This window comes from Hippocampus guttulatus, chromosome 2, assembly GCF_054856545.1.
Source record: "Hippocampus guttulatus isolate MCC_2025c chromosome 2, RoL_Hgut_1.0, whole genome shotgun sequence".
Classification (NCBI taxonomy): Eukaryota; Metazoa; Chordata; class Actinopteri; order Syngnathiformes; family Syngnathidae; genus Hippocampus; species Hippocampus guttulatus.
The window spans coordinates 9,517,002-9,541,002 of NC_141262.1; the positions used below are offsets into that span (position 1 = coordinate 9,517,002).

The following is a 24,001-nucleotide window of genomic DNA, read 5'->3' on the forward strand; positions in this document are numbered from 1 at the left end:
GAGAGGGAAGAGGTTGTTGCACAAAGGAGGGAAAGAAAAGAGCAGAAAGACAGACAGGGGGAGCCGAGAGAATGCGGGTAGTAAGAGAAACTATGGAAACAAGACAAAGAGAAGGATGAGAAGAACACGGAGTACGGACAAGTACACTGGTGCTATTTTAACAGCTGATTACACATGATATCATATACCGTACTGGAAGTGAACATCACACAATTTCGTCGTATTTTGTGGTTGAGCAACTAGAAGAAAAAAAAAAGTCTACAGCCACAATATCAGGTACAACTTCACGCCAAGAGCCAACACTAGAGCTGTATCATCTATCGGAATCAGAAACGCCTTTATTGTCATTGTATAGCATACAACGAAAACTAGAGGCCGAGAGAGAGAGAGAATTTAACTGCAATTACAAATGTCATAATGCTCAGTTTCAGTGGGACTCATAATATATTGTCGTTGTTTTGAAATGGGAGAGAACAGTGGTGGGGGAATCTATCCAAATACTGTTAACGTCGACATCAATGTAGGCATTCATCTTGATAAATATCAGTGTAATGATGGCCAAATTTATGTTTCTCTCCTTAATGCGCTGCTGCAGTTGAATTGCAAAGTAACATCTTAGCCATTCTCAGCATTATTCAAGAGTAGTTCGCTTCCACTGGTTCTGAGTATCACACACCACCAGTACAGAACAACACTGCTTCTTAATCGTCCGCCTCAATAAAACTGCAGTCGTGCATTGAGGATATTAACAGTATGTGGATCGATCATTCAAATTTGGTAATGTCCTCACACATTAAATGCAAATATTAAAAACTACTCAAATCAATATTGTCAATACTGGCCAACTGCTTGTTATTGAATCAAAAGCAAATCTGACAGTACTTTTGGGGTGTGAAAGAGAGACCCTGCTATGAGGTCCAGTTAGGACTTTTTAAACGGGCTCAATTGTCCTTGAGAGCAGGCTCTGCAACATTGAACACATTTGAAAAGTGCACAGACGTCTGCGTACTTGTTACTGCTTCGATTTGACATTTTTGCATCGAGCTACCACAGCATAAAAAAAAATCCTATTACAGATGTGGATGGAAAGCTTCAGCAGGTGGAAGCTGGTTGTTTTCTCTGATCCGCTTTACACCAAGCTACGATATCTGCATTAGAAAGCTCATGACACATGAGGTCATTACAACAATTCAACAAGCTAAAAAGACTTTTGTTTGCCAATCTATAGTTATAAATATTTGCAATTTGACATTTGCAGATTTGGCCATTCACCGATTTTTGGGAAGAACCACTCGTCTGTTGTTTGCTGGAAAAATCCCCTTTTCTCTCTTTTTGTACTCATGCTCAAGCCATATCTAAGGCAAATAGATTGCTTTGGTAGCATGTTGAAGTAAATTGGGGCCCAGGTACGATGGTGAATTGAGAGGGAAAAAAAGTGCATTGCCACCATCTTGTGAAATCGCCAGGTACTTTCAAAGCTTTCTGGATAGCCGTCAATTACTCAGTCTCGATCCCTAAAACATTGAATAATGTATTTTGGTGACCTTAAACGTATACCTTCTGTGGTATCTTTTTGGCTGCAATTGTGTGCTGCATTTTATTTGTTTGTTCAGGTGTACCTAATAAATCAACATATTCAGCCTGAATCGGTATTGTCAGCATGCTAATGTACACTTCGTATTGCTTCGGTAGTTCGTGGGAACCCATCATCCTGTTTGAGAACCAGTAGATTGATGGTCATTCACATGCGGAATGGAAGCATGAAACGTTGAGGATAAATCATGATGTTGTGAATGCATTTAGTACAAATGTACACAGAAAATGAAGCAATCATGCTCCTTGTAAATGTAATGAGCTTTCCATTTCCTGCAGGATGTATGCGTTCCAGTGTTTGCTTGTATCTCATCATGTCAAGCCTGCAGCTACCGAATAGCCAAGGAAGCGCTCCAAGAAGCTATACAGGATGTTTGAAAGCATTTCAAATACCTGTCATGGTCACGGCCGACTCCCCACACACGGATGCTGCTGATTGGCTGAGAGTGGAGGAGGCTTTGATCATCTGGGTCAACCAGGGTCAACATGCGGTCTTGAAGTACCAGCAGCATCCCTTTGCCCTTTGAGAGCACAAACATCAGCTTTTGTGGGGGTGTTCTTGTTGAAGTCAGTTCTCATCAAAAATACTCCAACTCTGTTCTCCTATACTGTGAAATATCTACCTACTGCTAGGACAGATCCGTTTCCGGAAAAATCTGTCGAAGTACCGTAAGTATTTGTACTTCCTGACTTCCCACCACAAGCACTCATACAGTAATTGAGATCATTCCTGTATTTAGATAATGATCAAAGTAACTGACCTCTCCCCAGACTCCGGCTGAGTCTCGAATGTCCCTCCTGCAGTAGGACAGCTGTCTTATGCAATGGTGGACAGCCACGCTGCTCCTCCCCTCACACAAGTCCTTTTCCGCCATTTCCACCCAGCCCAAGGACCGTACTGGAAATGACTAGGAGGAACACACACTTCATGGATTATTATAATTTTATTTTATTTTAATGACAGTTCTCTTCTTTTTCTGCCTAGCATTCAGTCATAATATTAACATGATGTAATTATTTGTTGAAATGTCAGGGGCAATTTCTTTATTATTTGTTATTATTATTTATTATTGCTAAATCTATTGTTACTTATTTTGTATATGTTATTTTGTATTTGTCTACAATCAGACTTCCACAACCTTCTGGTCCAAAGTTCAAATCAGCAGAGTGCGCTGCTGCCAGCTACTTAATAAATGCAAAAATTGGGCTGAAGTGTGAGTTGTGGCTTTCCTAAAAATCTGTACTTTGGAATGTAAATTAAAGAGAGCTAATACTGCCTAGACCATAAATTCAAAGTCATTGTAAGACCAACATTCCCCAGCTGATCTTGACTCTTTAAAATGAATGGAGATGCGTGAAACATTAGATCAAACAAGGATCAACCAGTTTTGTGAAATAGCTCATAGCAAGTCAAGTTGGTGTGATGTGGATGAGAATTTGTGGCCCGTAGGAAGTAGGAAGACTACACTGTAATTCTTACAGGGTTGCATTGACAATTTTCCCTTAGGAGATTGTCCAATGTATACATTTCAACCCCCCCACCCCATATCGATTTTTTTTTGTGCTATGCAATGCTGCCTTTTCCTTTCTGTATCACAATGAGATGGTTTGTCAACGAATTACAGTGCAAATAGTTTGTATGAAAAGTGAAATGTGAATCTTGCCCACTCGCTTGCAAACAATCTTCCACATCCACAAGTGTAACTTTCAGTTTCAGATATTGAATTTGTCATCAAATCTTAAGCGGCTGTCAGAACGCCCATCCAGAGTACAGAGTTACTGTATACTGACAACACGACTAAGCAATTTTACTGTGTTATCTGTACACAATGACAAAAAATAAAATGGAAAAAAAAACTTGTTCTAATTGTATGTTCACAAATATTTACTTATGGGAGATGTACTAAAGATACTGACAAAGAAAATGGCTTTTGCAGGCGAACCATGTTTTGAGAAAATGCACTTACTCATTTGCAAATTTCACTTCTGATCTGAGAAACATACCAAAGCGACTGAGAAAAACTAAGATGCATCGTAATATTTTGTTCTTAGTAGAGACACAAAATGTAATTGTGAACCAATAACAACCAAATTTAAGGATGAATAACATAGACAATATATTTAGTCGTACCATTGCTTCTGGATCTGGGAAGGTATTGTTGAGGTCCACAGTTTCCAATGGGAGTGCAGGGCTGTAGAAAAGTGAGACATTAAAGGCTAATGCAGGGGTTCTTAAGCTTTTTACACAAAATACCAACTAAAAAAAACCCCGTAAATCTCCAAGCAACACTTTCATGGCCTAAATTAAAACACAGCGTAGTAGACCTAATTGTTAATCAAAAACAAGACAGAGGTTTTACTCCTATCATGTATATTTCAGAATACTGTTGGCCACTGGAACATTATGCACCATTTGAACATCATCACTATGCTTAAATACAGGGAAATAACAAAAAGAAAATGTAGCCAGTTATTCAATAAACCCTTTCAGGGACAGTGGTTACTACAGTGGACATCTTACCATGTTATCAGGTTACAGGGTGCATGGAAGGGTTAAAATGTATTGCACCTCAATAAAATAAAATGTGTAAGAAAAATACAAAAGTAAAAAACGAAGGCACTCTCTGGATACTGTTCAAATGCCTTTAACACGTCATGCCATGTCAAAATATATAACATCCCGATGCGTTTCAGCCCAGCTGGCCTTCCTTAGGGTGACAGAGAGAATTCAAAGAAACACCAAATAACAACCAGTGGGGCTTCACCACCTGTCATAGGAGGAGGAGGAAGTTACCGTGTGTGCATGTACTAAGTGTACCACTAAGTGGTGCTGTTAATACATATTTACTCACTTAAAAAGCAAGAGCAGATAAAAACTGCAAAAACACTGTACCGGTCATCTATAACCTCGTTTTGTCCCAGATAACATTTAATGTGTACGTAAATAATTGTTTTTTCTTTAAATACTGTTCCTCAAGATTGAATGCAAATGCACTGAACTTAAAAGTTAGATAGAACTGTACAGTAGCTTTTCACACAGCAAACTTTAAGGATCACTGAGTTATTGCATTGTACAAGGGATTGTTTAACACATTTGGCGAGAGAACATCACACAAACATGGCACTTTGACCAGGAATTAATCAGTAGGTTTTACTTGAGTTTGAGGGAAGCATAGCGAAGGGTGGCCCCTTCAAATGCCTTCAGACTGGGGTCAGGATAAATTGGATAGTCCTTCAGATCCTGGACACACACACACACACACACACACACACACACACACACACACACAAACATGAAAAGAAGTGGTGGGGGAGTGAATTAATATATTCCTATGTTCATGACTTTATGGTGATTTTAGACTGAGTTTGTCATTCATTGGAATTAAAAATGACTCCACTAATTACCACAGTTTTTATATTTGTTCAATGTGCACTTGGACAGACATTGAGGCTGGCAAGGTGACTTTATCCCCTGTACCAGCCAGGTGTTTAATCAATAAACGGTTTAGTAATAATTTACACATTGTTTTTTCCTCATTCAAGATATGGCATGCTAAAACAAATCAAATTTGCTTTAGTATTCATAACAGAGGGAGAAGAAACAAACTGGCAACGCATTTTTATGATACTGCTTGAGTTTTCTATGATCTTAATCTATCTTATGTACCGGTACCTGATTCAAACATCATGCAGTGTGAAATTTTGTTTAATTTAGACACAAAAGAACATACAGCGTAGAGGATGTTGGGATGGAGCCAATTGGAATACAGTGTGTCAGCGAGACAGTAACACATGATTTGAACAAACAAAAAAAAAAATGGAGGGAAAGAAAGGTTTACATTGACCGTGCAGGGAGTGCTGTTAAGATTCTGTGCAGAAGAGATGACATCATTGGAGGAGGTGGCGGTGAGGGAGGTTGGGGAGGAGCCAGAGGGGGAGGGGACTGGTTCCACCGAACTGTCTGAGATGAGACTGCTTGGGCGCTGTGGCAGACAGGAGGAAAGAGGGGCACATACCACCGCCGTTAACAGCTTGCAAAAAATACTTCAACAAAAGTGTAAATGCCCCTGATTGCTTATAGCTCATCATTAGATAAGATAACCTTTATTTGTCCCACAGTGGGGAAATTTGCAGTCTACAGCAGCAAAATTGGGGGGAACAAAGTGTTTCATTGCACAAAATAAATGTTTCAGAAAAAAACTGTACACAGTTCAATATAAGTGCAATATAAAATATAGCATTAGCAATATATTTGTAGAATAAATATAATAAATTAGCAATAGCATAGAAAACACAGCATAAGGTGGCTGTGCTATTTACAATGGTTACAGGTTTTCATATGTGTTTATTCAGCAGCCTGACAGCAGTCGGTAGGAATGAGCGGCGGTGTCTCTCCTTCTTGCAGTGCGGGTGTAACAGTCTCTGGCTGTTACACCAGTATTATTTTCAATGATTTTTTAAAATTTTTTATTAATTGTATATTTAAGTATTATAATTAGCAGTAGAAGTGTCAACCCTGCAATGAATAGCTTGAGGTCAATGAATTCCCGATCACGTGTTTTGCCATTAACAACATGGACGCCTTGCTGAAATCAATAGATGGTGGGTTCGCGGAGCAAACTAGCAGCGGTGCCTCAAGTGTGTGGAAAAACTTTACTCAAAGTGAGAAAGATCACTTGCAAAATATGCCAACAAATCTAAAAAGAAGCACAAGTGCTATGCATGGCAATCTGGAATGGCAGCCGTAAACGCTCGCTAACGAGCAGCCTTCAGTCCTCACAACAGCTGTTAACGAATTCATCAAGCGCAATCCTGTAACAGTGATAATACTATAGCGTATATATATATATATATATATCACTCAATAACTTCTTAGTTGTAAAATTGAAAATGTTAATGTCGCCAAAGAAAACATCCAGCTATCGTTTCTCTCAACCGTCAGCCTTGCTTCAGCAGACACGCTCGCAATCCTGGGCCCCAACCCGCGACTCACTCATCCAATCAAAAATCCCAGGCGAATTTAGGGTCTCACAGAACAAACTCTTGCAAACATTCACCAAACACAAGTGCACATTTGTTGAAATACATTACTGCAAAGTAATCTCTCCTGCATTAAAATTTAAAGTTACAATTGTGGGCGAACGCCCTTGCGACCTCGAACGAATCCTCACATACAAAAACATTCGCTAGGTGTGCACAAACTTACAAACCTTCGCCACTCAGTGAGATACGGCCCCTGGACAAAGTGTGCGAGTTTCATGGCAATGCGTGATGCAAAATGCCATAGACGGGCTAACAAGTAGCATCAATGTCAGTTATAACGCTTTAAGCAATTCATATTTGAACAGAAAAGTGAACAATGTGCGAATGGTATATGGTATATACTTGCGGAAAATGACGCTTATTACTGCGGCTTTGTGAGTCAGTTCTCTCTTATGTCGGTTTTATATTGCATCATGGTGGCAAAGGTGTGAACACCAGAAGGAGCACAAGGTGGGGCTGGATTGGATCAATGTCCATTCATTTCAAAAGTGAAAATTTGAGATACACGTGTGATTTGAGCGTGATCACGGAGCAAATTAAACTCCTGCTTCAAGACAACACTGCACCGACACATGAGAATCGTCTCACCTCATTGGGTGGCTGCATCGAGTTGGGCGTCTCCTGTTGTGGCTTGTTCTCGGTCTTGCTGGAAGCAACAGGTCGGTGGTACTGAGTGGTTCCGGTGGGGACGTGCCAGAAATACACCTCCGACGAGTCGGAGATCTCCCGCCACCCTGGCGGCAGGTCCCCATCGCCCCAAACATCTGCTAATGGAGCAAAACAGGCAGTATATAGATTGGGCGCATATCGTACATAAATCCTGTGTGTGTGTGTTTGTATATGTGTATCTGCACACGAAGGAGGATGGGGATCATTAAAGCTTCTGTTGCCATAGCAACTCTTTCCTCATCCCCTAAAGCAGTGCCCCTTAGGCAATGGCCTCTGTTCATTCTGTTCCAGCTTTCCTATAGTTTTCCCCTTTACATTTTCTATTACTGATGCCTTTGCATCATTTTTCACTTCCATTTGCATCCTATGCCACACCGATATCTGCAGTCTCCTACCATTCGTAAATAATAATCATTCTATGCGACATAAGGTGGCACACTGGCCCTAACGCTTCCCACAATATGGCCTGAGGTGGGGCTTTTGGTACATTTCCAGAATGATCAGTTTGTATGAGAGAGCAAGAAGGAGGCACAGAGTGCGAGTGAAGGGGGATGCAATCAAGCGACGATTAGATTAAAGGCTAAGATGTTCTTAAGCAGGGGTTTACAATTTTTGGCTCGGGAGCCATTAGTGGACCCTCCATCCATTATTTAGTGTAGTATATTAAAAACAGCCCCCAACGCAATTTAAGGAAATTAGTGGAGACGCATGAAAAGTGTGCCCTCCAAAGACGTGTATTTCAAAGACTTTGAATATTACTGTTTATCATCAACTTATCATCAAGTTTGTTATTCATAATCAAGTCTGCACTGGCCATATGAAGATGGAATAGTCCATTGTATGAGAAGGGAGGAGGGGGCACTCCGAAGCATGATAGAATAAGCATTTTAATGTTTTTTAAGTGTGCGAATAAAGATTAAAACAACAACTGCTCAAAATCGAAGAAAACATTTCTATTCTATTTTAGTGGGATATGGGCGACACCCCAGCCAACCCCGCCACCAAAATCATGACAGAATATTTGGTCTTATCATATTCAACAGAAGTTGTGAGGTAGCAGTTTTTCATTTCAACTTTCCCTTGCATCATTCGATTTTTCGATTCGATTTTCAGCGGAAGGACTTGGACACTCTTATTCAAAAGACAAACACAATGTTAGCGAACCTGACTCCTGTGGACTTTGAGGAGAGGGTGACTCCTGAGACAAAGTGGTCCAGCTGGAGTCTTCATCCTCCGATGGGGTGTCCGGAGTCAGATCCATTCTTAAACTCACTTTGGGCAGCCCGAGCTCCGGTTGGGGATCGGGCATGGCAGGGGGTGTTCGGTTCCTTGTAGGGGTATTCCTCTCACTGGACCGTGGCTGCTTAGGGGAGGATGGTGGATACTGTTGCAGGAACTGGTTCTCGTGGTTGGGGTGCAGCTCTACCTTAATCACCCTGGGTTGGGAGCTCCGAGGCGGCTTTGCGGGACTTCTCGGACTTCCTTGAACCTGGACACAGTGCTCCTCTCTGATGTGGGCAGTAGCCTGGTGGTTTTCCGGTTCCCACTCTGGGCTGTTAGTGGATGAAGAGGAGGAAGAGCAAAGCGGGGCTTCCACGACTACCGGCAACAGAGGCTGTCTTGCAGTTGGTGCTTCGTCCTCGTCTTCCTCCTCTTCTTCCACCACTGGCACCGGCTCTTCCTTGTCTTCCTCACAAGAGCTTTCGCAGGTGGGCTTCTCTTCCTTCTGCATCTCCCTCTCCTTGACCGGGCTAGCCTGCTCTTTCTCTGCCGAAGCCAGCTGCTTCATCTCTTCCTTGTTTTCGTTGTTTCCCGAGCTCACATCCCAGCCCTTGTCGTGGTACTCCAAGAAGCTCTTTGTCCGTCTTCGGAAAGGGGGCAGCTGGGAGTTGTCTTTCTCAAACTCGGGCCAGTTAGAGTTGATGTTATCCGTGGGGATGTTGTGAATTTTGCCCTCTGTATTTGCTCTGCTCAGCTCCAGCTGTTGACTCTCAGCACGTCTCTGCATGTTGGCTCCATTCTTGGCCAGTTTAGGGTTGGTTGTATTGCAAAGTGACGATGAAGAGGAAGAGGAGTAGAGGGCAGAACTGGATGAGGACTTTGTGGGAAGGCCCCTGCCCCTGCTAGCAGTTTGATTCTTAGATGACAGGTTATCACTTATGCCCATTACGCTGCGCACGTTGGTCATTGTGTGTCTCTGACGGCTCTTGGGCAAGGTGGCCGAAGCTCCCCCTTGCGAGCCAGCGGACTCCTTGATGACATCACGTCCGAGCAGCTGGTTGTAAGAGGAGCGCAGGCTGAGTGAGGTGGGAGGTAGGGCGGATGGGCCGCCGCGGTTGGCCAGACCCACGTTGGAGGGTGAGGAGCCCGACCGTGAGAGGGGAGGGGTTTGTACCGACATCATGGCTGACTGGATTACCGCGACAAAGAATGACCTGTTGGGAAAGGCCACACAGAAGGGATTACAGTCATACATAGCATCGGCACACAACAAACTGAGATACTAGAGGATACAGTTTCTGAAGAGGTTTTCTGCGATTGTTGATGAGCTGAAGCTGAAGTGAAATGCAGAATTAACCGAGTTGTTGAAAATCAGAATTTGCGAACTTAAGTTGGTGTAAAGATTGGAACCAGTCAAGGAATGGGGAAAAAGGGAGGACAAGGTGCAAATACTGCTAATGTGGGAATTGAGTAATTCTGAAATGTCCTGAATGTGCTGAATATCTTGTCGTTGAAATAGTTTCAATTGGTCAAGAAATGTGGAAGGAGAAGGTCAATGTCTCTTAAATTTGGGGCTTTTGTCATGAAAAGTGTGGAATCTTCTGATTGTGGGAATTATTGGACCATGAAAAATAATTCACAAGATGTTCTGAATTAACTGAACAGTTTCAGTCTGGGACTGGGAAATATTGTGAACTTTTTTTGTTTCAAGTCTTCATTCACTTGAGTGTGCGTTTGTGTGTACTGTACGTGTGTGGAATTTTACCAAGAAAAATACTGACATCATTTTCAGAGTAAAATTTGAATTTTGATGGGTTTAATAAATGGTCCTATTGCTCATGTAAAAGTTACATGGGCTAGAACTACTGATTCTCAAGACCTTGACTACATTAAATTGATGTGACAATACATAGAGGCTAAAATTTGATTGGACTAAAAAAATAAAAACAATTAAAAAAAACTTACATCTAAGAGAAATGCTTCAAAAAGAAGAGAATAGATTGTTGGAAAAATGAATACAATTTGATGGAACAAATATTCCATTTTAGTTTGTGCTCCAGCTGCCCACCACTGAGCAGAGCTGATCTGGAGTGAGCTGCATCCTGCACAGTACTGCTCCATCTGCAGAGGTGGTGTGAACTGAGGGCGTCATCCAGCGAAGCGGCTGGGGTAGGCCAATTATTTTCTAGGCTGTGTTTATAATTCTCAAGAGAACTCCCCCGTCTGCTGCTGAACAGTCAACCGAGCAAACTGTATGTAGCACACGTTGTCAGAGTGGTGGAGGGAGATGAGTTGCTTCATGCACAGGATGGTTGTTAAAGGTTGTTGAAGAGTAATTGTTTGGTGTTTTAGATGAGACAAGAAACTAACATAAAACTATTGTATGGAATGTATATGTTCCTTTTTATTATTGAGGACTTCACCAGAGGCTGGATTTGAAAACTGAAATCTAATAATCTAATTGCTAAGTAGACTCGGGCACGGACATCCAAAAACATACAATGTACCACATACTGCTCCCACAAAGTTGGAAGCAAACAATTGTCCAAAATGTCTTGAATAATTAAGATGACTAAATAATTTCAATTTCACAAGAGGTGTGCTGCAACGCTTACAAAGCCATGATATGTTGATATACCCAGGGCGCAATGAGAGAAATACTCTGTCGTGAACGTGGCGTCGTCGCGCTCGAGTCTCTCTGCATCCTCTTAAATGGGACTGCTTATAGCTATGGTTCTCATCCAAGACAGATGATATCATCAACTGTCGACATGTTTTGCAAATCTTTCCTCTGCTCCCACTGACCATAAATCTCTTCGCATAAAGCTGCAGTTGAGCCAGGGAGCGGCTTTTATCCACACACACTATCCGCTTGAATTTTTTCCCAGCCTCCAACCCCATTTACATGCTCTCTCACTGTTAATGTGCTGAGAAATTAAATCATCTGCATGAGAGACAATACATTCAGCGGAGGGGATTGGGACCTAACATCCCCATGAATACACTAAAATGGTGTGCAATTGTCTATAGATGCCACAAATCGTGGCATAGCACTACTTTAGTAGTATAATTGAAGATCCTCAACTCACTTGAAACTGTTTCCTTGGTACCAAGATGCCACCAGATGCCACCAAAGCAATAACAATATTGCTTGTAGCAAGCTGATCATAAAAACAAAAGGTAAATTTACGAGTGGCAAACCGTAAGCATACAGTGTGTGTCGTGTACAGGTAGTTGGATGGCAATCCATGATTGAGTGGTTTCACAACAATCAATGGCCAAAATGGTCTCAAGTAAATATTACTATGAAACAAACTTTTGTATGAATACATCTCTTGTATTGGCAGTGTAGAGCAAGTACAGTTGGGCTTTGGCATACCAGTGCCTTAACTTAATTTTTTGCAAGTTACGAGAAGAGAGAGAGAGAGAGAGAGAGAGAGAGAGAGAGAGAGACTTCTCCGAAGAATACAATCCATTTTTTCTTTACATTCTCTTTAATTAGTTTACATTCTGGTTTTATATTCAACTATAGTCATCTTTACCAGCAATATAGGAGACCACTGCATACTCATGGTTCGGTGCCTAAATGTTTCAGATTCGCATATTTGTTGTTTTCAATATTTCTTAAATTTTTGGTGGGTTTGGGGTTTTTTTTCATTTTACCCATTTTCCAAGGAAATCCTTTTTTGAATGTCTATCAGATTTTTTGGGGGGGGGGGGATTTTTTTTTTTTTTTGTGGGGGCGGTACATTGTTCCCCCCCCCCCCCCCCCCACTCAACGTTTTCAATGGACGCAAATAAAAAGCAGATTTTTACTATACATGGGCTGGCCCTGTCCCAGGGGGTCCACTGTATATTACTTTTTTGGTTATTTAAAAACAAATGCAAAATGAAATTATTTGTTTTGCGGACGCTTGGACAGACAATTAATTTCAGTGGGAAAAAGTGATTAAACAGATAAGTAAACTAAGCTCCTGCTCGGCCACAGAACAAGGAAAAGTCGTACACCTAATCTCATGTCTGTTGACTGCATATGCCCATGGAAAGATGACCACATACACGCAACGCAACTGTGCTGATTTCATTTCAGACATTCTAGAAGCATGGAAAACACACACACAGCAGATTTTACAGCTAGACAAAATCTTGGGAATTGAACAAACTAAGAGGTTGAAGAGCTAAGTGTGCACGTTGTCCATGCGGGGCCCTCTTCTAATCTTGGTGGCTTGCCAAGCTACCAGACGACAACATTCTGTTTGTGCTGAATGTGTACTCAGACACACAACAGGTACCTGCACTGAACCAGCCAGTCGGATCAGTGTGTCAGCTTGTCTCTCGTCTGTCCTGCATTGGTTATGTGACAACAAACACATCGTGATGATCCCACGAGAGAAAAGGTCAGACCATAGCCTCGGGTCCCAAGCTGAAGGGGCCCTCTGACTGAGAGATGGACTGCTGCCCTTGGTCCATATCAATGACAAAACAATGGCACTGCTTTAGACACTGTAATGGCAATGAGTCGGGAATCCTCTGCATAGGCAAACAACCACTTACATACATACCTAAGGACTATTTAGAGTTTTCATTTAACCTAATATTCATGTTTTGAGACAAGGCATCTGTGGAAAACCCACACAGGCACCTGGAAAACATGCACTCTTCACAACGGTAGGTCAGAGCCCAGATTCAAAGCTGCAGCCTTGCAACTGTGTGGCGGTATACTAACCACTCAGACACCGGGCCAGCCAAAATTGCCTATTATTTCGTAAAATATGTTCTTACCCATCCTCCTAGTCGTGAAAGACCCCTGGTTAGAGCACTGAAAAGAACCATGCGTTGGTTCTTTCCCCGAACCAACACATGACTTAATTAAGTCCAACAAAGTGGAGTGGAGAGGGGAGGAGGAGGAGGAGGATAGTTATTAGAGGAGGAAGTAAAGAGCATGACAAGGCATTTTACTGGACAGCAGGCAATGATAGCAAAGCCGCTGCCCCCACAAGCCCTCCAGAGAGAGGTCATTCAAACAGGATGCAAGCAACAAGTATGAGCATAAAAGCATCATTGGCTTGCTCCTTTTTGTGTGCCGTAAATGCAACTCACTGATGATGTCTCTTGTAATACAAACCAACATGCAGTAGATGCATTCAGATTAGTTTCTGTCTTTTTGCAGCAAATGGTTAACCTCATCCCAGATGAAATGTCAACGAGAGCAAAAAAAGATGCGTAATTTATGGCTGTCTGAGACAAAGGTTTAACAGTAGCTGTCATAAAAATGATTCCAAAATGGTATTTAAAATGCAAAATGAAACCACTGAAATTACATTTTTCTTTTGTCGCTCCCGCTTGAGGACAAACTCATATAGGAAATATATCTGATATCACATTGACTCATATCATCATTTTAAGACAGCTGTTTTGGGATGATTTTATGCCTTCATTGTTATTGTTAAAACATTTCAGAGACATACTGTATTTTATTTAAGTTTGACTATTTAAAATAGTAGTAATTGTCGCCTGAAGCTGTGTCTCAATGCACACACAATCCTATTTTAAAACTTTTGGCCATCTAAAGGAAAATAAAAAAGTGAACTCTGTGACTCAGTAGACATGACATCATCAAGCTAATTGCTCCGACAATGAGTAGACCGAATGTAACGTTAAGTGCTCTTTTGTACTTTTCAAATTATTCAATGGTTTCAGGCACTAATTATAACTACATGCATCTTATTTCATTATAAAGGATTTATTCAGCAATATTTTGGAAACCCGTATTTCAAAAGCTTGAATGTTTGCCAAACAGATCAAAATTCATGATATGACGAATAAAGTGAATAAAGAGTATACAAAGTATACACCATTGGGGGCTCAGCAACTGCTGGACATTTCAACTACAATAAAATGATGTTTTGTCATCTGTTTTTATCTTGAATACATAAAACATCTAAAATAAATGGTCTGTTTTTTCCAAAATGTTGGAATGCTCTCATTCTGAAAGATGCTCATCCAAAAGGTCAAATGGGTGATTACCTGTTCGAGGAAGACACCCACCTTAGAGAATTAAAACTAACCATCACTCTATATTGACAGATATGTTGGCCAGTGTGGGTGGACATTCAAACCATTCCTCAAAACAGCAGCAGTCCCAGTTCTTACGAGTCATAATGTGGTAAATGCAACAGATGAGTGTCCGACCATGGGGGGGTCAACGTGAAAAGTCAATGATGTCATGGGTGGAGTGTATTCAATCCCTTCGACTCACGCCGCCTTTCTCCTAACAAACTCCCATCACAAATGTCAGTGGGGGAAAGCAGCTTAAAGCTAAATCTCGTCATATCTTCAACTCTAAAGACAGCGAGGGCGCAATGTTGTCGATAGGTGAACAGACAGTAAATCTTTCCACATCCAGTGCATCCACCACCCGCCTGAGTGGTGCACATCCCGAGACCAACAACATCTTATTTACTTACCTCGAAGCTCAGTTTTTGTCGTCTTCCACTCCCACGATATGACAACGAGTGAGCAGTCACCGCAGCAAAGGAGCGTCTTTTAAGAGCCACGTCGCCCCTATCTGCAGCCAGCCTCCCGCATCCGATCACATCATCCGCCCTCTCCGGCTGCAGATCGTCGGTCCAGCTCGGCTGGGTGGCCTGGTTGCGCTTTCTCTCTGCGCTATCACGTCCCGGAGAAGCGAGCGGCGCTGTGGAGCTCCCGCAAAAGGTACAGCCAATCAGAGCCGAGGGGGACGAGGAGGAGGAAGTCGAGGGACGAGGCAACCGGCAAGTCAGGTGACTCTTTTGGTAGCGGGGGGGCAGGTAATGTAATCTCACATCATTGAGGCCCTACGTCACACCCGGAAGTCTTGTGAATGGGTTACATACTGCATCAGCGGGATGCAGACTGTTAGCATTAGTCTGAATGTTTGATAGTTCGTCTTGCGAATTGCCGGTCAGAGGCTCGTCAAGTCTTCCGCCCAAAACATTGGGTAAACTTGCACGAGCGTGATCCGACAACTGTGTCGAATCCTGTACTGGATAAAGGTGTCAAAACCACATATAATTGCAGATTCCAGATAAAATAATTGTGAAAAAAGAGAAGTACTGATTAATGCCATTTACTAAAGGAAAAGTAAAATGCACAAATATGCAAGGTATTTTCAGTTCACAAGTAAAAACTTTTTTCCCGACAGTCAAATGAAATTCGATATCCGTTGGAACGCACAGTAAAAAAAATACTAAAAGGCTACCGTTGGCTCAAGATTTTCTGTCATGAACAAAATGGGAACTTTCTCTTGAAAAATATTAAATTATATGATGACAACCACAGGAAACAATATACCTTACCCATACTTCTTTTCAGATTTGGTCTGATCTGGCATTTGAGACCACCACGCTTTCATTTTTTAACCATTTCATCAGTGTTAAAATTGTAATGAACTTGTGTATCTGTATTAAATTTGGGGGGACTGGCTTTCATTTTGGACTCATTACTTTTTTTTGGCAATTTTTTAATACCACATTACATCATTCAAACATTTTTGAACATTTTCATGTCATACTGTTAATTCTCCGTAGAGGTGTTTGATGGCTTACCGCACACCAAGGTGCCAATGACAATTTAGATTTTAAGAAGTGGGGCAGCCTTCTGCTGATCATGGAAAAGATTTACATTTTGATCGGCTCCATCTGTTGGCTGCAGTCAGGCTGTGCTACTTTCACTAAAAGAACAAACCGGGTTATTGATATTAGTTAAAAGGTTGTTTTATAACCTGGCCATTGTACAAATAATCTAGAATTTAAAGAATTAAACAAAAAAATGAATTGAGATTTTATATAAAAGACAAGAACTGATGTTGGTTACAAACATTATGATAAAAAACGCAAAACATATCACGCAAGTTAAAAATTACAGACTATGTAACTGGCAAAAAGGCTCGTACAATCAAACAAGGCCTGAGGGTCAAGTCCTCTGTCACTGTCAATCAAACATTACTTTGAGTTTACATTTGAAAATACAACCACATACACTTGGGACTCTCACTATATTATACATGCACTTCTTGTGGTTAACTTATATAGTCGTGGAAGAGTCAGAAGGCACAGCTAGCTGAATTTTAAGTATAAGCTGAGAGCTACATGGGTGTTTATACATATATCCTTTTACTGTGCGTAAGCACACAGTAGGACTTCTACAATGCTTCCTATTTACAGAAAGAGTAAAAGTCTTGATGGATTCCATAATATAGTGCCGTGAAAAATTATTTGCCCCCACCGATTCCTGTTTGTTTTGGTTCTATCACACACAGGTTTCAAATCATCAAACCAATTTTAATATCTCTCAGAGGGGGCAAATACTTTTCACAACACTGTATGTAATGTGCTGTACAGTATACTACTTCACTGGTTTAAAATTGGCTGTTAATGCTACACAATTTGAGACAAACAGGCCACCACATATACACAGAGAGAGAGAGAGAGAGAGAGAGAGAGAGAGGGAAATACAGATTGAGAGAGAGAAAGAAAACATACACAAGTATGAACACTCACGCTCAGTACTCACACTAAATTACACATCCCTCCCTGCATGTCCACATGTAACACGCTGGTGAAAACACAGGCGTCAAACATAAGTACAGGATCTAGTGCCAACTTTTGCTTTAATTGCTGGATACAGTAAAAGTTTCCAAAATTTGAAAATTCACAACCCTAACACAATACACCCGAACAGATAACACATCTGTTTGTGTAACGCTTGGCAGTTATCCAACACCTACCATCCACTGGCACGATTTTGCCTCCAAGTTTTTGGGATGAAGGTGAAGAGGGCTGGAGGAGAGCACTGGAGCCACGGTCATGCTCCCGGTGCTCCAGCAGTGATGCAGGAAGGGAAGGGAGACGAAAAGGTGGGTGTCTGCACACACACCATCAGCCAGAGAGGAGAGCGGCAGCTGCAGGTCCCGGTCAGGCACGGAGAAACATGGTGAAGAACGGATGGAGCGCAACACTGCAGGAGATGGAGAAATTATGTCAGTTCGGCAGATGACACACGAGATGCGCTTTCACTCACCGTCTGTCTCAGTGGGGGATCTCAGGAAAAGCTGAGCCTGCTTGTTCCCTGCTTGAGCAGCTCGTCTGTACAATACAATTGCCGACCTCAGGCTCTGCCGGACCCCAAAGCCGCTCTCATAGCACTGGCCCAACAGGAACAGAGCAGTACTATCCTATAAAGACAAGCAAGAAAAAAAAAACCCACGGGTTCATACAGAAGTACTTTATGAGAAATTTACATTTTAAAGCTATGGTTAATTAAATTCAATGCATGATGGCATAAAATAATAAACTTTCAAAACACTTCCAAGTGAACTTTATTTTTTATATCATATCTGTATGGTATTGATTTTATAGGGTGCAGTTGTAAGAATAGTTTGGATTGATATAAGTGTTTTGGTAACATAGTTTGGGGTATATTTAAAATCCAACCTATAATACGAGTAATTAGGAACATGATTTTTTTTTGGGGGGGGGTGTCCTTTACTTTTTCTTTTTTCACTATTTTGGGCAGTATGGTATTTATATGACCTTTTTTGAGCTGCTGAGATTTGATGCAGTCAACATAGAATTATTTTGATCTGAGCTGCCAGATCTTAACCTCCCATGCTCCTTTCCTTTCGTAAAGGGTGGTCGACAGGAGTAACCTTTGCTTGATGTGGATTAAAATGATGTGCATCCATCCACCTGTCCTCTGCATTTGCAGAATGTGACCGAACTAACATCCAAATACTTGTGGTCATCGTGTTCAGATAGGAGAGGAAAGTTCCTCTGCAAAAATGAGAACCCGAAGGCCTTTCACATCCAAACGACAAGCATTAAGATTATAGAAGGGTGCTCACACTGCTCTGTGCTGCCATCTGCAGGTAGTGCACAGACTTGCTGCCATCTCTCACTGGCTTCCGGGAGTACACAGATGCAAGGCATAATTGTGCCTGCAGACGAAGGAGGTAGGTAATAACATATGGTGACAATATCAATTGTTATAACAGATGAGATTTTTTTTTTAAAAACAACATGTGATGATGATTCCCACCTTTGTCAGACCTGCTGCAGCAGCCTTCTCCAGGAGGCTGATGGCTGTGTTTAACTTTTCTTCACTCTCGCACCCGCTCCTGGTCAGGAGCAGCTTTGCACAGCGGTATTGAGCCTGTTTATGACCTTCCACCGCTGCCCGCCAATAGTAATGGGATGCCTTCATGTAGTAAAAAGAGAAATAGGAGGATCGGACAACCAGTAAATGACAATATATAAAAACAAACATCTATGTTTTTTTTTCTTCAATGTCTCTAAAACAGTGACTCTCAAACTTTTCAAACAAAACGCCCCTTTAAAAAGTTCTTAAAAATCAAATGCAATGGTACTGAGCTTAAAAGTTAATTACAACTAAACTGTACTCAGGCAGCGATTTTGCCCATTCTGCCAAGTATGCTTGGCCAGACTACAGCTCATACGCCACCCTAATATGGACAGGTGATACAAAAAAAGGGCATTGATGGACCTTCTCCTTATCCTTGTGGACTCCTCTGCCCTTCTCATAACAGACCCCAGTGTTAAACATAGCCTTGCTGTAGCCCTGTTGAGCTGCCGCCAGGAAGCATGTGAAAGCTTCCTCGTTGTTTGCATTTTTGGCTCTTTGAATGCCTGTAGCGAAAAGAAAAAACAGGAATCTAGGTGATAACATCAAACACAATTTACACAACAAACACCCTCACTTTTCGCGGGTGATAGATAACAAGCTCCCACCTCAATAGGTGAAATTATGTGACATATGTTGCAGTTTTGAAACAAGGAGCGCTGTAGTGTTAGCTTTTTGAAAACGTACACTATATCAAGATACTACATTTTGGTCACATCACACAGCGCTAGCTGCTGGGGTGCAGAGCACAACTCACATTAATTTATGAATGCAGCTGTTTACTTTTCTCGTACAATACTGTGTGCACCGAGCTGCCTATTTCGGCCAGTCTGATTAACTGAACGGCACATTTGATCAACTTTTTGAGTTTCCAAAAGGTCTGAGTGAAGCAGCACGCTCGGAGTGTATTTCAGAAAGCATCCACGACGGGTTAACATGGGATTTGGGATGCGACCAGCTGTCCAATGTTCGTGGTGTCTCAGTGTTTTTTTTTTTTAAATCAACATTTTTCGACTGGTCTGACTTAGAAGGAAGTAAAATTGCACAACCCGCAAAATAGCAAGGTAAAACTGGAATACCTGTACATTAAATTATGATCGGAAATGAAAATCTGCAATTCAGGGAATGTGCAATAACCAAAACTTGAACGAGTGAGGTAATGCTGTAGACATATTAAGTGTGAAAGAAAACGGGCTCAGTGAGAACCAAGTAATTAAATAGTGATGTAATAGATATACAGGTATACCAATAATGTTGAGGATTATTGGGACGCTGCTGTCTGCCACTTTTTCAAGGTTCTGCGCAGCTTCTGCCAGTCTCTCCTCACCTTCAAACATAGACTGAAAGCCAAAGTATCACATTTCGTCTCACACACACACACAAACAGCCAAGTAATAATAAACATGAACTCATATGGTGAACCTTGTTATGAGCATGATCCATCTCTGTGCTCTCTTCCTCCAAAACGTTCTCTTGCGGGCAGGAGGCAGACATAAATGCATCACCTGTGGCAGACAAAAAAGGAGAGGACATATGATGTGATTCCACTAAGTAAAGCATCACATCCATCACTTCAGAAAACAAAAAAGAAGCAGCATGAATGTTAAAATTGCTTTGCCTAAGAGACAGCCATTGTCAACACTTTATATTGGCAAATAAATCGAATGAATGAATGAATAAAGGAATAAAACAATATTTAAATGGCTCACGTCAAAACAAAGCAGCAGTATAGATTTGTGAAAAGCTATGAAATTGACCAAAGTTAGGCATAGGTGGCTGAGGCCTAACACCAGCAATATGTACTCTTTGTCTGCAGTGCAGCGAACTGTGAAGGACGGGGTAAATCTGTAACCCATGCACCCCGCCAAAAAGTTTAGAAGTGCTTCAAAAACGGCGGCAAGGTACGACATTAAGTTACTCATCTGAATTCAAAATAATTCCTTGGCACCAAGGTGTCACAAGATGGCTTCTTCTCCAAAGCAATAACCTTATCTCTTATGATAAACATTTTGTGAGCATGGGTATAGCATGGAGAGATGAGCTCTTGAGCAAATGACTGCTGATAGATTACAAATATATATATGAATTGGCAAATTTGCACATAGTGAATTGCACATATGCAGGGAACACTGCCTGCAGTCTTTCTGTGGAATATTGAACATACCTTGTAAAGGCGAATCATGGCCCGGTTGCAGCTCATGGTCTGAGCTGGTGGCATGAGAAGTCAGGCGGTTCTGCTCATTGCTGTATGACGCGGCACTACTTCCACTACTGCTACTAATGGTCTGACCCAAGGACTGATTGTGCAGACATGACACGCTCGTTCCTCTTAGGACCACATAATTCCTTGAAACTGAGGAACACCATCCAAAAAAACAAAAACAGATGGTGTCACGAGTTTGATAATTCAGGAGGGTCAATTCTACTTGCAGAGGTGTAATGCTCACAAATGTCCAGCAGGAGGCGGTAACCACACTTCTGCAAAGTGGGCGGTGTCTTTTGGACTGAAGAAGTTGGACGAGGCTCAGCGCATGAAGAGAAACTGGAGTGGATCCTCCTGCAGATCTGCATGAACAGAACCGCTGTCGCACCCTTTGGATGAACAGTGGCCACTCTCATCAGTGATGAAGGATTGTTAGACGTGCTTCATGATCAATTAATACTAACGAGCTGTGGATCATTCAGACAGGATGTATGCAGGTGGCCCTTGGCTTATGTAACTTCGTGACACATTCATATACCTGACTTCACTAAGACCCAGAAAACAATGTTGGGTCCAAAGAGATGCACGAAGACTACAAAAGACCATATTAACTAGATAGAAATCTTATCTACACTAAATATTGCATATCGACAAAACTGCTCTTCATGAATATCATGATGTAATTTTATTGCTATAAGATCTTAGCATGAGGTTGTCCTGCAAATGAATATTGGAAATATGATCAAGCAAGTGAAAACAGTTTTACTGTCAGGACTGTGGATCGTCAAACTGACTGAATCATAAAGTAAATTCTATCTTACGGTTTTGCGCAGTCTGGAATACAGTGTTTTGTTTTACATTTGTGTTTAAACACCGTCAGTGAAAAGGACTACTCAGTGGCACTGTAGGGGATGACTACAAAGGCACACTATACTGTATCGACAAAAACTTCAGGAGAATAGCAGAAAAATGCCCTATCAGGTCATTTCTGATCACTTGCCTCCACTCATCCTCTCAGAGTAAAAGAAAATAGAATCCATAGACTAAATTTCAGGCTCATTAACATTTTAAAGTGACAAGAAAGCATGCCGAAATGGGTTGGCCTTATTAAAAAAAAAAAATCATATACACACATATACATATATATATATATATATATCCATCCATCCATTTTCCGAACCGCTTGATCCTCACTAGGGTCGCGGGGGGTGCTGGAGCCTATCCCAGCCGTCCCCGGGCAGTAGGCGGGGGACACCCTGAATCAGTTGCCAGCCAATCGCAGGGCACACAGAGACGAACAACCATCCACGCCCACACTCACACCAGGGACAATTTAGAGCATCCAATCAGCCTGCCATGCATGTTTTTGGAATGTGGGAGGAAACCGGAGCACCCGGAGAAAACCCACGCAGGCCCGGGGAGAACATGCAAACTCCACACAGGGAGGCCGGAGCTGGAATCGAACCCGGTACCTCTGCACTGTGAAGCCGACGTGCTAACCACTGGACTACCGGGCCGCCCTATTAAATAGTGATATATATATATATATATATATATATATATATATATATGTATATATATATGTGTATGTATATATATATATATATATATATATGTATATATATATGTGTATGTATATATATATATATATATATATATGTATGTATATATATATATTATACACAGTCACATCAGTAAGCGGTTCCTTAAAAGAGAAAGACATACCCATCCCACTGCATCGAGAGCTGTGTAATGAGGCAGCTCCGTGGAAGGGAATTTAAAGGCCCGCTGTTTCTTCCTCCTCTCGCCATCCTCCTCTTTATGGGAGCTGAAAGGCATTAAATAAAAAAACAAATCCACTTTGTAAAATATGAAGAGCAAAATATTCGGAACACCTCTGCAAAATACACAATAAAGATATTGTTAAACTAGTGAATGCAATTTTTGTAGAAATAGGCATTTCTTAGCTGAAATGCTGTGGAGTTAATTGCATTGTTGAGTTACTGAACATGGCATAAAGTTGGAATGGTTTGAATCAACCGAGAAATGCAGAAGGAGACATGAAAGGTCTAACAGGGCTTCTTGTGAATGAGAATTTACCTGCTGTCAGAGGAAGTTCTCGGGGTGGAGAGAACAGTGGAGGTGTTGATCACCTCATCTTCTACATGGTGATTCTGGGGGAGACGCAGTGCGTTGTTGGTGTGGTATCTATGCAGCACTGCAATCACATGAGCAGAAAGAAACGTTCATTCCAAGCACACAAACCAACGTTTCCATTACTGAAGAAATCTGGAGGTTTCTGGAGCAACCATTAGCCAATTGTATTGTTTATGACGATCTGAACGATTTTTTCGAAGAGGCTAAAAATAGCAAACTCGTATTCACACATGAATATTTAAAAATATGTCTAATTATCTTAATTAATCAACACTTCCACTTTGACTATTCACGTTTCCATTATGGCTTGAATTAAAACAAAAAGTACAGTTATATAACAAGACAGTTAAGCTTTAATATACAATGTTTAACAAATAAATAAATGATTTCCCTTTATCCTCTCGTTAATATAACATTAAAGCACAGGCATGAGAATTTTAATAACTGCCAATCTTTACTATTTGATCCTGGATACCATATACGACAGGGAAAGCCCAAAAGCCAACCTTTAAGGTTATGTATAATTTGAATACAACACATTAGAAAAGACTGAAGGAGATCTTAAACTTACAGTGACCAAGATAAACAGGAGGCCAAATGTCGGCGTCACTCGAGAAGTTTCCATGATGCTGCACAACACTTTCGTCTTACCTCTCCAGGCGAGTCCTTTTACTCTCCACATGGTTCTTCTTCTATCTCACGGGAGCTTCCACCGCCGAGGAATGTTCATGTTCTCATCATTCGGACCCTAAGCAGAAATGTCTTTCGTTGCATGGTAGGTCCATGTCAACAAATTGCGCTCAAGCAAAAGTCACGAGTGCAGCCAGTGAGGAGCAACCCGGAAGTGGTTGACCTGACGCAATCGAAAACGTCTGAGTGGTGCAAAAGCGTCACCTCGTGGTGAAGAACGTACAATAACGTCTTTCAAATGGA

At 41.5% G+C, this 24,001-nt stretch overlaps 2 protein-coding genes across 4 annotated transcripts in view; both read right to left on the reverse strand.

Moving 5' to 3' along the window:
- Nucleotides 1–15,536, reverse strand: part of LOC147208439 (amyloid beta precursor protein binding family B member 2-like) — a 59,119-nt gene extending 43,583 nt beyond the window's left edge. For 2 of the 3 annotated variants that reach the window (XM_086135062.1, XM_086135053.1), the window contains exons 1-8: nucleotides 14,994–15,536; nucleotides 8,470–9,740; nucleotides 7,225–7,403; nucleotides 5,433–5,576; nucleotides 4,749–4,834; nucleotides 3,725–3,785; nucleotides 2,355–2,501; nucleotides 1,987–2,114 (exon numbers count right to left, since the gene is read on the reverse strand). In XM_086135062.1, the coding sequence (XP_085991188.1) occupies nucleotides 1,987–2,114; nucleotides 2,355–2,501; nucleotides 3,725–3,785; nucleotides 4,749–4,834; nucleotides 5,433–5,576; nucleotides 7,225–7,403; nucleotides 8,470–9,709 (1,985 nt within the window). In that variant the 5' untranslated portion in view covers nucleotides 9,710–9,740; nucleotides 14,994–15,536. The remainder of the gene's footprint in view (nucleotides 1–1,986; nucleotides 2,115–2,354; nucleotides 2,502–3,724; nucleotides 3,786–4,748; nucleotides 4,835–5,432; nucleotides 5,577–7,224; nucleotides 7,404–8,469; nucleotides 9,741–14,993) is intronic. The other variant, XM_086135069.1, reaches the window with a different exon arrangement.
- An 85-nt stretch (nucleotides 15,537–15,621) lies between these two features.
- dele1 (DAP3 binding cell death enhancer 1) lies at nucleotides 15,622–23,907 on the reverse strand. Its single transcript, XM_086135102.1, has 12 exons — nucleotides 23,720–23,907; nucleotides 23,012–23,129; nucleotides 22,637–22,739; nucleotides 21,156–21,300; nucleotides 20,873–21,061; nucleotides 20,131–20,213; nucleotides 19,955–20,048; nucleotides 19,072–19,214; nucleotides 18,607–18,765; nucleotides 18,413–18,505; nucleotides 17,590–17,743; nucleotides 15,622–17,526 (listed from the first exon to the last, which is right to left on the reverse strand). Exons 1-12 carry the CDS (start codon nucleotides 23,748–23,750, stop codon nucleotides 17,282–17,284), a joined length of 1,557 nt encoding a protein of 518 aa, XP_085991228.1. The 5' UTR covers nucleotides 23,751–23,907; the 3' UTR covers nucleotides 15,622–17,281.
- Between the last annotated feature and the right edge of the window lie 94 nt (nucleotides 23,908–24,001).